The following is a 13955-nucleotide window of genomic DNA, read 5'->3' as shown; positions in this document are numbered from 1 at the left end:
GGATATTTTATTTGAAAGGATATCAATGTTTGAGAATATATCAGACTGCAGAGCCGATTGCTCCTGACTTTCGGTCACGGCAGATCTGACACTAATTTTGGCTCACAAACTAACTGGCTCTCTCAAAATACTTGAACCACATACCAGCTTGATAGAACTGTATACACCATTCTGGCTAACGCATGACTCCCAGGGGAAAAAGAAGCACAGAACTGGGAAATTCCTGACGAAAACAGGCTTTTTATATTTGCTCTTTAAAATGTGGAAAGGGGGTAGCGATTCTTCACATTTCAAGTCAGCAGAGTACTTTGCAGGAAGCCCTGAAAGGGGAGTGGGCCCTGAAGTGTCATTGGAAAAGCAAAGCCCACGTCAGCCATAAAACGCCTTTTATCAGGCTACCAGGTTTTGGATCTTACAAACATTTTTAGGCCTACCTGGTGGTCGCACATAGCCCACTGTTTATGTTCTGTTTAGTTACAGATGGTATCTTCCGTTTCACACGACCTGTATAGGCAATGTCTTGACAGGATAAGGAGTGTGGTGATCTTGTGGCAGCTACTCAATACCTGTCCTTCATCACTCACAACTGTTTCTTACTTTGACATCCTGACATTCCTCCTCCACCCTCGATGCATCCTCGGCAGATAATACTAACTATATACTAACTATACTAATACTAACTATATGATCTTTGTCGACAACTCATGGCATCACCTTAAATAAATGGTTTGTTATTTACTAATACTAGAAGAGACTTTTTTTTTGTCCCTTGCGCCCAGTGACTAAGGTGGCCACAAAGAGTACATAAGGTTTATTGCGTATGACCAATGTGGTGCTAAAATAAACACATGCCAATGGTAGAAGTAAAAAAATAAAGAATCATTGCAATCTGAGATTGCACTTACGTAAATGGTGAGAACAGAAATGATAAGGTGGTTTCTTTTTTCTGTATCATCTTGACCTGGGGGGAAAATAAACATTATTTGGTGGCTAGCTGAAATAAACTCACCGAAACAGTCACCTGAGAAAGAGATTCAAGTGATCATGAACGTTTAAGCACCGAAACATTAATGAATTGTATAAGTTCACTATAATGCAGAGAGTAACTCAGGCCCCACATTACTTTAATAATTACAGCAGTTCCACAGTCCATGTGTTATAGTGAATGTGCATCAACCAGCAAGCAGCCAAATCTATAGATAACAACAAAAAAGAGCCCTGACAAAGACTTTGGTTAAACGCAAAACTTTTGTCTGCTTTATTATGAGATCCATCTCCCGACGTGATGTGTTTGTAACAGTTTTTTATATACCTTTTCTGGCACTTGGAGGTTGGTCTAAGTGTGATTTTTCTATGATTTACCTGTGAAAATGTGTATTTTCATCTTTGGATAATAAACGGACTGTTTTTCTGATCTAGCGCACCCATACTCTTTTCTTTTTTTCTTAGAATCAATATATATGTGGGCTCAATGAAAAAGACTATGGCCCTTAGTCAGTAAGGTGTGATAAGCGCGGGTGATGTGTTATCGCATGAAAAGCCCCATTAAAGTCAATGGGACTTTTCACGCGACAGCATTTACCTGCCCTTATCACACCTTACAGAACAAGGGCCTAAACCTAAAATATGTTGAAATGAAGAATACAGCTTTACAATGCTGATGTTTTTTCCGTGATATGTTAATATTTTCCTTTCATAATTCCTTTGAAAAACATGCCTCCCCGTCAACTTTAAGCCCACGCACAAAGTAGCAAACCTATGTCTGTTCTTGAATAAGTCACTTTTTTTGTTGCTATGTTATTCATCATCTTAATGAGAAAAAAAAAGAAAAAGAACCAACAATAGTTTACAGAGCACAAGCTTTCAAACATCAAAGGTTTCTCCTCTTCAGGTTACAAAGCATGCATACTGTAACAATTGTTGGTGCACAGGGTCATTGACTCCGTATATGTGAATAGGAGATGGCAGTATGCATGCTATCCAGTAAACGAGGGGTTAACTCAGCTTGTCAAGCAGACCACAGGTGATTTGAATTAAGCTCCTTCACCTGCTTTAAAACAGAAAGAGGAAATGTCTCTGGGGCGGCAATCTCTCTCTCTGAGGCATAGAGGGAAGACAGAGGAAGTGTTAAGACAGACACAAGCTGCCCAAAGCGATCCTGTCCCAAGAGGGAAGAATAAAGCTCCCAGGTAAGGAGCCAACTGCGTTTGCTGTACTTTATTGGGCTGGAATAGGTTAACTAGCCAGCCAGATAGTTAGCCTGCACTTTTGTTTAGCTAGTACCCCGACCGGGGTTAGGATTTTTGTTTCGTTTCAATTTTAAAGGGACAGTGTACCCATTGTTTAGTTACCGTTTTTGGACAAATAAACCCATCAGCATTATTTCACCGGAAAAGACGTGTTGTCTCCTCACTTACCACGACCATCCTGTCACACGTGGTGTCAGAAGTGGGATGTCGAACACCCTGTAAAAGGGGCGGAGCTACAGATTGCGTCTGGTGGAAACTGTCCACACGGTAGCTGCCACTATGGAGGACGTTGTGAAGGCCTTAGTACACAGCACCGCTGTCCAGCAAGAAGCTAACAAACAGGGACAGGACAGCACGGCTGCACAACGCGAGACGAACCGGTTATTTGCAGCCCAGCTTGATGTTGTTGCAGACACACAGAAGCAGCTGATTGAGCAGCTGACCCAGATTAAAATGGGCTTGTCAAGTACGGCCTCGCCGCGGCCCGTCCAGGCGAACGAGTACCTACAGAAAATGACGCCGCACGATGACGTCGAGGGATACCTCAGGTCCTTTGAGCGAATCCCTTCCCGGGAAAGGTGGGCCCGCTCCAAATGGGCTGGGATTATCGCACCCTTTCTACTGGGGGAAGCCCAAAAAGCGTATTGTGACCTTGACGAAGAAGCCGCAGCAGACTATGACTGTCTGAAAAGCGAAATCCTTGCAAGGATTGGTGTGACTCCCGCAGTTTGTGCGCAGAGGTTCCATAAGTGGAAATACCAGGAACAGAAGCCGCCCAGATCCCAGTTATGGGATTTGATTCACCTAGCGACCAAGTGACTAAAACCAGAGGAACATAGCCCGGCACGGATCCTGGAGATGGTGGTGTTGGACCGCTTCATTCGAGCGTTACCCCAGGACCTTCAACAGTGGGTGGGACAGGGAGATCCCCTGTCTTGTGATGCCATGGTAGGGAGCAGTTTCTGGCTATCCGTGAACTGTCACGCCCCACTCGCACCAACTACAACCCACGTCCCAACACGACCAGTAGAGGCCAGTGCTGGCGCCAGGACATACGACCGTTCACACGATTTGAACGGATGGAAGAAAACCCGGATAGGGACAGAAACTCTAAATTTCAGAAAGGGTTTCAAGAACGAACTGGACCAATTGTTTGTTTTGAGTGTGGGGAGACGGGGCATATTAAGGCTCACTGCCCACAGTTGTGTGAGCCAATGGAGTGTGCATATGGTTCTGTGAAATCTGAATTTTGTGGAGTAGTGGGTATGACCCACGAGGGAAAATGTACCCACAACTTCCTCACCACGGTGATGTTAAATGGAAAACCAGTCTCCGCACTGGTAGACTCAGGGAGCAATATTAACTTGGTTGGAAGTTGGTTAAGCCTCTCCGGTTACCCCAGGGTGAGAAGTTGCGGGTTTTATGTGTACATGGGTGTACGCTTCCGTACACCACGACTCTGATAAAAGTAAAGGTCGAGGGGCAAGTCATCGAAACTATGGCAGCAGTTGTACCAAAGTTACCCCATTCCCTAGTGTTAGGCTGTAATTTCCCTGGTTTTGACACCCTGATCAGAGGACAGCTCACCTTGAACAATCCTACTCCAGATGAGCTTTTTCCGTTTTCAGACCCCGAATTAGTCGCCGAGGTGTCTAAGACCCCTAAGTCAAAACGAGAACGTAGGACCGAAAAAAAAGAGGTACACCCCCACCCCAGTTAGCACTGGTCACTACTCCTAACGGAGAGAGACCAGAGGGAGAAGAGTTATCCGAGACAGGGCCTGTTGAGGCTCAGGTATATGAGTTACCCGTGGAGGTAACCGACCAAACTCCCGATGAGGAAGGTTTTGGGAATATAGAACTGTCCATAACTAACTTTGGTAGAGAACAGGCTAATGATCCCCAGTTGAAAAATGGGTTTAGCCAGGCGGTAGAAGTTAATGTGGTCCCGGTAGAAGGAACCACAAAGGAATCCTATCCATATTTCTATATTAAGAATGACTTGTTATACCATGTGAGCCAAGAGGAGGGCCAAGAAATAGAAAAATTGTTGGTACCCAGTTCCTTAGTGAGGAAGGTCCTAGAGCTAGCACACTCTCATTTGTTGGGGGGTCATCTGGGCGTAGACAAGACACAGCAAAGAATCCTTAAAAGGTTTTACTGGCCAGGGATATATAATGCAGTAAAGAGATTCTGTGCCTCTTGTCCCGAGTGTCAGTTGACAGCCCCCCGACCAAGGTTGAGGGCACCATTGATCCCTATGCCTATTATTGAGGTCCCATTTGAAAGGATTGCCATGGATATAGTGGGTCCCTTGGAAAAATCTGCCAAGGGTCATCAGTACATTCTGGTGATCCTAGACTATGCCACTCGATATCCAGAGGCACTATCTTTACGTAACACTTCCTCCAAAGCTATAGCTAAGGAATTGTTACAGGTATTTTCCCGACTCGGGATACCGAAAGAAATCTTGACAGATCAGGGTACCCCGTTTACATCTAAGTTTATGCGAGACTTATGTGTAGAGCTAAAAATACAGTCCCTAAGAACCTCTGTGTACCATCCGCAAACGGACGGACTGGTAGAACGATTTAATAAGACGTTGAAGATGATGTTGAGAAAGGTGGTCGCTAGTGATGGGAAGAACTGGGACACCTTGTTGCCCTATCTCTTGTTTGCTATCCGAGAGGTACCACAGGCCTCTACGGGGTTTTCCCCATTTGAACTCCTGTATGGGAGACGCCCAAGAGAGATTCTGGATAGCCTCAAAGAAGAGTGGGAGCAACAAGCTGTGCCAGGGAAAAATGTCGTCCAATTTGTGGAAGATTTGAAAGACCGTATTGCGCATATTACCCCCATAGTCAGACAGCATCTAGAAGAGGCACAGAGGGCCCAACGGAACCTTTACAACAGACAGGCTACGGTTCGTAACTTCCGACCAGGGGATCGAGTAATGGTCCTTGTTCCCACGGCCGAAAGCAAGCTGTTATCACATTGGCAGGGGCCATATGAGGTTCTAGAACAGGTCGGCCCGGTGAATTATAAAATTCGACAGCCAGACCGGAGGAAGGTAGAGCAGATCTATCACATAAATCTATTAAAAGCCTGGAAGGATAGAGAGGTATGTCTATCCGTAGTAGCTAACGAATCCAGGAAAGGGGAGGAACCACGTGTTCAAATATCGGCAGAACTTACGCCTGAACAACACAGAGAAGCTGTAGATTTGGTAAAGAGGAACAGAGATGTCTTTTCCAGCGTACCAGGGAAAACTAGGATGGTTTCTCATGATATCGTCACCAAGCCTGGGGTAGTCATTAAGATAAGACCTTATAGAATCCCAGAAGCTAGAAGAGGGGCTATTCAGTCAGAGGTAAAGAAAATGCTAGATCTAGGCATAATTGAGGAGTCCCATAGTCAATGGTCCAGCCCTATTGTCTTGGTACCTAAGCCAGATGGGACAATACGGTTCTGTAACGACTTCAGAAAAGTAAACGAAGTCTCGAAGTTTGATGCCTATCCTATGCCACGGGTAGACGAGTTAATTGAGAAGTTGGCGAGGGCACGTTTTCTAACCACTTTAGATCTTACAAAGGGTTATTGGCAAATCCCCTTAACGAGGTCAGCAAAAGAGAAAACGGCCTTCTCCACACCTGATGGTCTATTTCAGTATACTGTTTTACCCTTTGGTCTTCATGGGGCGGCTGCAACCTTCCAAAGGTTGATGAATAAGTTGCTACACCCACACTCGAACTACGCCTCAGCGTACTTAGACGATGTAGTTATTCATAGTCCAGATTGGGACTCACATCTAGTAAAGGTTGAAGCAGTGTTAAGAACCTTTCGGGAGGCGGGTCTTACAGCCAATCCAGCTAAATGTTCAGTCGGCCTAGCAGAGGCAAAATATCTTGGCTATGTTGTGGGAAGGGGGACAGTAAAGCCCTAGCTCAATAAAGTTGAGGCCATTGAGAGTTGGCCCCAGTCCCCTTAAAAAGAAACAGGTTAGGATGTTTTTGGGCATTGTAGGTTACTACAGGCGATTTATACCCCATTTTGCAACCCGGGCTGCACAGCTGTCAGATCTAGTAAAGGCAAAGGCACCTGAGGTTGTAAAATGGAACGGTAATGCGGAGACCGCATTTGTTGACCTACGCACAACGCTCTGTAGTCACCCAGTCTTGGTAGCCCCGGATTTTAAAAAGGAGTTTTTTTTGCAAACGGACGCCTCCGAAGTAGGTCTCGGAGCAGTACTGTCCCAGTTTGTAGGGGAAGAGGAACACCCGGTCCTCTATTTAAGTCGCAAATTGTGTCCCCGCGAACAAAGATATGCCACAGTGGAAAAAGAGTGTCTGGCCGTAAAGTGGGCAACAGACACATTGAAATATTACCTTTTAGGCAGGTCTTTTACACTCATAACAGATCACGCACCACTACAGTGGATGCACAGAAATAAAGAAAAGAACTCGAGAGTTACCCGTTGGTTCCTGTCGTTACAACCTTTTAACTTTACGATCCAACATCGGCCAGGCATACTGCACGGTAATGCTGATGCACTCTCTAGGGTGCACAGTCTCGGTGCACGGGCCGCTCCACTCAGTAACGTTACGCTGGGAAGGGGGATATGTGACAGGGTCATTGACTCCGTGTATGTGAATAGGAGATGGCAGTATGCATGCTATCCAGTAAACGAGGGGTTAACTCAGCTTGTCAAGCAGACCACAGGTGATTTGAATTAAGCTCCTCACCTGCTTTAAAACAGGAAGAGGAAATACCTCTGGGGCGGCAGTCTCTCTCTCTGAGGCATAGAGGGAAGACAGAGGAAGTGTTAAGACAGACACAAGCTGCCCAAAGCGATCCTGTCCCAAGAGGGAAGAATAAAGCTCCCAGGTAAGGAGCCAACTGCGTTTGCTGTACTTTATTGGGCTGGAATAGGTTAGCTAGCCAGCCAGATAGTTAGCCAGCACTTTTGTTTAGCTAGTACCCAGACCGGGGTTAGGATTTTTGTTTCGTTTCAATTTTAAAGGGACAGTGTACCCATTGTTTAGTTACCGTTTTTGGACAAATAAACCCATCAGCATTATTTCACCGGAAAAGACGTGTTGTCTCCTCACTTACCACGACCATCCTGTCACAATACATATATAGTTTTGAAGCAAAAGGTGGCACTGTGTGCTCATTTGCATGTCACTTCCCAGAATCCCTTGCTGCAGTGGAAGCACTGTATGCTGGGTGATAATGGTGAAATGCAGGGCTGCAAACCTGTCTAAGACATGCAAATGAGCACACAGCAATATTTCAATTCATTATATATATATACAGCTCAACCCCGTTATAGCGCGATCCGCTATAACGCGGTTTTAGCATAGACCCCGAATTTAAAAAAAAAAAAAAACTCACTGCACACATTCTCACTGCACACACTCCACACTCTCACTGCACACACTGCACACACTCTCACTGAACACTCTCTCACTGCACACTGCACACACTACCAGCACTCACTGCACACTGCACACACTCACAGTGCACACACTCACAGCACTCACTGCTCACAGCGCGAGCACACAGCACAGTCTCACAGCACACTCACAGCACACAGCACTCACAGCACACTACACTGCACAGCACACTCACACCACACACTCACACCACCCCTCCCACTCCCCCTCCCTACCTTTGGTGTCGGCTGCTGAGATCGGAGCGGAGCTGGCATCAGGAGGAGGGCGGAGGGGGGTGTCGGTAGGAGGGGGGGTGGTGTGGATGCCGGTAGGGGGGGTGAGTGAGGAGCAGGCTGGGACTCGGAGGGCCGCGTGGGCTAGGCCTAAAACTGATTATGCCGTGGAGGGCAGGCGCGGAGGGCCGGTAGGTGTGGGGGCCTCAGGGGGGGAGGAAGTGGATGCCGGTGGAGGGGGATGGATGCCGGTGGTGGGGGTGGGAGGTAAGGAGCAGGCTGCGGCTGGACTCATAGGGCCGCTGCTGGGGGACGTGTAGGGCTTCCGGCCACCTCTTCCTTCCCCCCTTCCTCCCTCCCGATCAGGCACGCGGCGGCCATGGTTTTTTTTAAATTAGCGCGACCCCGGATTCTAGCGCGGTCGGATCGGGTGGCCCCCGAGGACCGCGATATAACGGGGTTGAGCTGTATATATATAAATATATATAAATAAAATGGAAATAGCCGTGTTAGTCCAGTTGCGATAGTGCAGAATAAATTAGTTCTTCAGTATTAGGTGATACCTTTTTTATTTGGACTAAATGTATATCATAGGACAAGCTTTCAAGAGTTTTCCTCTCTTCCTCGGGTCAAGCAATATATGGCCAACTACATACAGTACATTCAAACTATTTAATATACTTCTATATTTTCTAGGTGAACTGACTTATGTAAAGCTCGTAGACAGCCAGTTGCTTCAGAATGATTGTATGGAGAGAGAATTACAAGAGTACAATGATTGGCATGTTTTACATGTGTTACCTTCAACAGCAGCATGTCTACTATGTCCTCCAATAACGTACAGGACTACAATTATAAGGACTGGCATTTAGACTAATGTTCTTTGGAGCCTCGTCGGTCCTACAAATAAATGTGCTTACCTTAAACTGCTCCAGTATCTGATGTGCATTCGTAAGCATACTCTCTGCTTTGAAGAGATCACTGTTGTTAAGATATTCCACAGGTAAAACACCCTGCGAGTAATAAACACACAACGTGAGCAACATTCACTTCATTAACTGCGCAGTTTTAACATTGAAAAAGTAGAGCGATAACTGGTGTGATCATCAAGGGACCAAAATATAATGTACAGGAGCAAAATGTATGAATTAGCCTGTCAAACAACAAATGTGTTTTTGCATACAACACATGCTTCATTGGACACAATACCAAACTTTTTTTTTTGGCACTTATAAAATTCTCTTTAAAAAAAAGATATTGTGCTTGCTTAACCTGTTAGTACAAAGGACAGTCCCAGTATAATGCACTGCATTTCTTGAAATGTTTTGTTTGCAGATAAGACATCAAATTAGCAAAACTAAAAATGATCTGGTATGTTCATGATTTCATCACAGCCAATATTTCAATGCTATTCAGTTATTTTTTTTTGGTAAACATGCACTAAATCCTATAGAATTCAGAGTCTACAGACGTTAACGCAGTGACAATTGGTTTCAATGCAACACTTACACTAACAGTTTTGGGCTCCTAAATATTGTGGCTGCGACAGAGATTTGTCTTGATTATAAAATGCACAAATCAGGCTTCAATTAATCTAATGCAGTGACTCCTAACTCCAGTCTTAAAGAAACCCCAACAGGTCAGGTTTTACGGATATCCCTCATTGAGCACAGGATTCTCAATCAAAATGAATGAGCCACTGATTGAGGCACCTGTGCTGAAGCAGGGATATCCTTATGTCCTGACCTACTTGGGGCTCTTGAGGTCCGGAGTTGGGAACCAACTCATCTAATGTATATAATCTTGTAAATCTGTACACAGAAAAGTATCGTTTTGTTGAAATATGACTGCTATATTTTCAGGGGACCATATTTGCAAGAACCGGGATAAATATCGTCCATGCGCAGTCACGAGCACCAACTGCGCATGCGTGATGAGCGCTTGCCAGCCGTGCATGCACGATCGGCATTTGACAGAAGCTTATGCGCATGTGCGATCGGAGCTTGCCGGTTGCGCATGCGCAGATAAAAACCGGGACAGTGGCCAGAAAAGTTGGGACCGGGACGTCTGGTCACCCTATATATTTTGCATCTGGACAAGGGTATTTGAGGAGCTGTCATAAATACATGAGTATATATTTGTAACTCCAGACGAGGTGACATATTTTGTTATGTAGGTCAGAGGTTCTTAACCTCCAGTCTTCAAGGACCACTAACAGTGCAGGTTTAAAGTATACCCCAGCTGGAGCACAGGTGGTTCAATCAAAATGATTGGACCACCTCTGCTAGTGGGAGGATAGCATTAAAATCTTCCACTGCTAGTGGTCCAACTTATTACTAAGAAGAAGTATTTTGTGTTAAAAATAGCAGTCACCATCTGAATAATTTGCTTATTTATTTTCTAATGTTACCTAAACAAGTTGGTCCTTTGGAGCAGAGCTGATGCTTTCCCAATAGAAGGTAGTTGAAAAACCATGATCGGCAATAAATGAGAGACCCATTGCCACATAGAGACATTGCAATCATCTACTACTACTATGAATGTAGTTTAGTCGTAGCTAGGACTGACCATTTGTACTGTGGTTTATTCATAGGACACGTTTATGATATGTAATACATTACCACAGAATTCAGAGGGTATGAAACTCCAATGAGAGACGCCATCAACGGTGCCACATCAGCCTGCAAAAACAGAGCATCATCATACACAGAATTTAACATAAAAAGCACAATATATTCCCAACGGCAGTATTTGTGATGTAAGGTGCTATTGGCATCCAAGATACAGGGTATATGGGCTGCTAACGATTAGAAAAGGGCTTCAGACCCCAGTAATGTTTTTTAAGTCTCTTCTTTAATTAGAAGATGATGTGGAATTGTGAAATCATACATTAGATTTTCCGGGGTAATTCCCATTTAACTGCTTTCCAATGCATTCCTGGCTCCTCTAGCAATAAACGGGTTGCTATTTTAAACAAGATGGTGAGATGTTTAACTGTTTCCAATGCATTCCTGGCTCCTCTAGCAATAAACGGGTTGCTATTTTAAACAAGATGGTGAGATGAAAGAAATCCCCTTTGAATTACCACAGGCGGGGTGCTCATCTTCACTGCATCTTGCTATTCTAAACCCTTTTAGTGGATCATTAAAAGATAGTGCAGTTACAGTATCAAGCATTGCTCTACATATCCACCAAACACGCATTGCAAAAACCTTATTAAAGCAGGGGTTAATACCACCTAACACTTTCTTATGTTATTTTTTTAGCATTGTGGAGTCTGCTTGTTGTTTTTCTATTAGGGCTGCTACCCCTTCTGTATTCTGCAGTTGCTCTTCCTGTATATCCATTACGTTTCTGAATGTATGGCTAAGTGGCAGCTGCATTCACACTGCAAGTCAACAGGAGTTGCCATAATAACCTTAGAAATCAAACACTGGGAATAAAAATACAATTTTTATTTAAACATAAAAAGTGAGAGATGTCTGATCATCTGGTATGTTATTATGGTATGGTATGTTATTATGGTCATTCCTTCGATGATTGCTGCCAATACAAAATAATAAAAGGAGGTTTGACAATAGAGAGAAGGGCTTTCTTTAATGAAGCACTTTCACTGCCAGACTGACCAACAAGTGTAACCCCCTTAAGAGGGAAAATGAGTGAGACTTATTTTTCTATCCTTTTTTTTAAACTTAGATTTTTATTAAATTTTTCACACAGAAATAGGAAGGGGGAGGACACAAAAAGTAAAAAGGGAGGGGGGGGAACAACCATTTTGTAACAAATTTCTTACAAACAACAGTCACATTACATATCATACAATATTTGGTAAACACCATATTTTAAGTTCAGCGCTCCCAAATCTTCTCTCCTTCCGGGAGCGCAGCGCACCCCTATCCAGCATCCCAGGGATCCGAGCCCCTATCATACTACCTAGTGGTGTGGTTCAGAATTAGGTAAGTTTCTCCATTAATGGAACGTCATTGACCCTTCTAATAACCTCTCTTCTGGAGGGCGGGAGTGTCTATTTCTACACCGCTGCAACAGTGCATCTAGCTGCCGTTTGAATATGCAGAATCAATTTTTGTGTATGATGATTCAATTCTTCCTGGGTAAATTCTAGGTTTAGCCAGAATGAACAGAACTGGATCTAGTGGGATTTTTATGTCAGTCACATCTTTTATTAGTTTAAAAACTGTCCTCCAGTACGTCTGCATTACTGGACAATACCAGATATGTGCCAAATCTCCTATTTGTCCTCAACCTCTCCAACATCTATCCGAGGTCCCCGGGAACATCTGCTTTAATATTTTGGGGGTGTACTACCAACGTAACAACATTTTATATATATTCTCTTTTGTTACCGTACATATAGAGGTTTTACCAGCATTCTCCTATATATCTTCCCAGTCCTCCCTTGTTATTTCAGTCTAGAAATCCAGAGCCCACTGGTTCGTATATTTATGGTTCTGGGTATCTTTTTTAAGGGCTAGCTCCTGGTACAGAAATTATATCAAACCTCTTTGGTATTTTTTTGTTTTACATAAATCTTCAAAATGTGTACATCTAGGAAATTCCTCTTCATAGAAAAGAGTAAAAAAAAAAAAGGGGGTGAAGGTGCACAGCTAATAAATGGTGTGACATACAATGTGAATACAATGTGAAATAAACAATATTGTGGACCTTGTAAGTGTAAAACACTAAGGATGCGTCTGCAGCCTTTCTTGAGGGGTGGCTCGACACCCCTAGAACTGGAGAAAAGACAAAAGAACAGGGTGCACAACGCACATAGTGAAGCGCAATTAAAAAAGTGAATTTTACTAAAGGGTAATAAGTTCTGCGTACATCAGAATAGATAAAATCAAGCAATGGATTAGTGGGGTTACCACACAGAGGGACGGCTGGAAACGTTGCTCTTCACCCGATGTAGGGGAGGGAACAGGAGACCAGCGGTCGTCAATCCAAACAGGAGGACCCTCTGGATCCGTGGAGTACACTCCCTCCGTCTCAGGGTGATAAGCTGGTAAGTTCACAGTATTGAGTCCCGCACACAAGTCCCGTAGCAAGGCACAGCAGCCTCCGTTAGTACCACCACTGCCAAACGCCGACAGCACACCACTCCACCTCGTGGGGCGCCTGCCGATGACGTCACGGACTTCCCCTCCACTGCAGTGTCCAGAGGAGCGTCCACAGCGGCGCACAGCACACAAAACGGGAAAAGGTGTCACGGGACAGAAAGAAACAAACCAAGGGTACTCTTGGCTACAAATGGGTATAAAAAATGAGCAGAAACACATTCCAACGCGTTTCGTAACAAAAAGTTACTTCTTCAGGGAATTCTTCAGGGTGGTAACCCCACTAATCCATTGCTTGATTTTATCTGTTCCCTCCCCTACATCGGGTGAAGAGCAACGTTTCCAGCCGTCCCTCTGTGTGGTAACCCCACTAATCCATTGCTTGATTTTATCTATTCTGATGTACGCAGAACTTATTACCATTTAGTAAATTCACTTTTTTAATTGTGCTTCACTATGTGCGTTGTTCTTTTGTCTTCTCTTCATAGAAACCCTGGCACACAAAGTGTTGGACCTGTATATACCTAAACAGCTCAATTTGGGGCAGACCATACTTTCTCATTAATTCCTCGAAAGACATTAGCTTGTCTTTTTCTAATAAATCTCTGACCTCCAGAATGCCTCTATGTCTCCAAATTTCAAAATCATGACCCCGAAAACTTGGGGTAACACCCTGGATTACCGAACAGGGGCACGAGCCTAGCAGGGATCGACGTAACCTTATATTTCTTTTTTGCCATCTGCCAGATATTCAAAGTAAATCTAATTACAGTCGGCTCCAACTGTCTCCCGGGCCCCGTCCCAGAACTTTACCATAATAAAGAAGACAGTCCAACCGGGCTTTTTAGCGAGCTCTCCAGATCCACCCAGGCATAAACTCCTCTAGGGGAGTGCCAGTAAACCATTTGTTTCATATGGGAGGCTATATATCGTATTTCCTCGATTGTAAGATGCACTTTTTCCC

At 44.3% G+C, this 13955-nt stretch overlaps 1 protein-coding gene across 5 annotated transcripts in view; it reads right to left on the bottom strand.

Moving 5' to 3' along the window:
* The window catches only part of PIGN (phosphatidylinositol glycan anchor biosynthesis class N), a 318676-nt gene that overhangs the window by 242688 nt on the left and 62033 nt on the right, over positions 1-13955 (bottom strand). For all 5 annotated transcript variants that reach the window (XM_075585879.1, XM_075585877.1, XM_075585878.1 and 2 more), the window contains 3 exons: positions 10538-10597; positions 8837-8929; positions 906-961 (listed from right to left, as the gene is read on the bottom strand). In XM_075585879.1, the coding sequence (XP_075441994.1) occupies positions 906-961; positions 8837-8929; positions 10538-10597 (209 nt within the window). The remainder of the gene's footprint in view (positions 1-905; positions 962-8836; positions 8930-10537; positions 10598-13955) is intronic.

The sequence above is a fragment of the Ascaphus truei genome, chromosome 2, assembly GCF_040206685.1.
Source record: "Ascaphus truei isolate aAscTru1 chromosome 2, aAscTru1.hap1, whole genome shotgun sequence".
NCBI lineage: Eukaryota > Metazoa > Chordata > Amphibia > Anura > Ascaphidae > Ascaphus > Ascaphus truei.
Note: the sequence above shows the minus strand (reverse complement) of the source record. Positions and strands in the feature narration are given on the sequence as shown.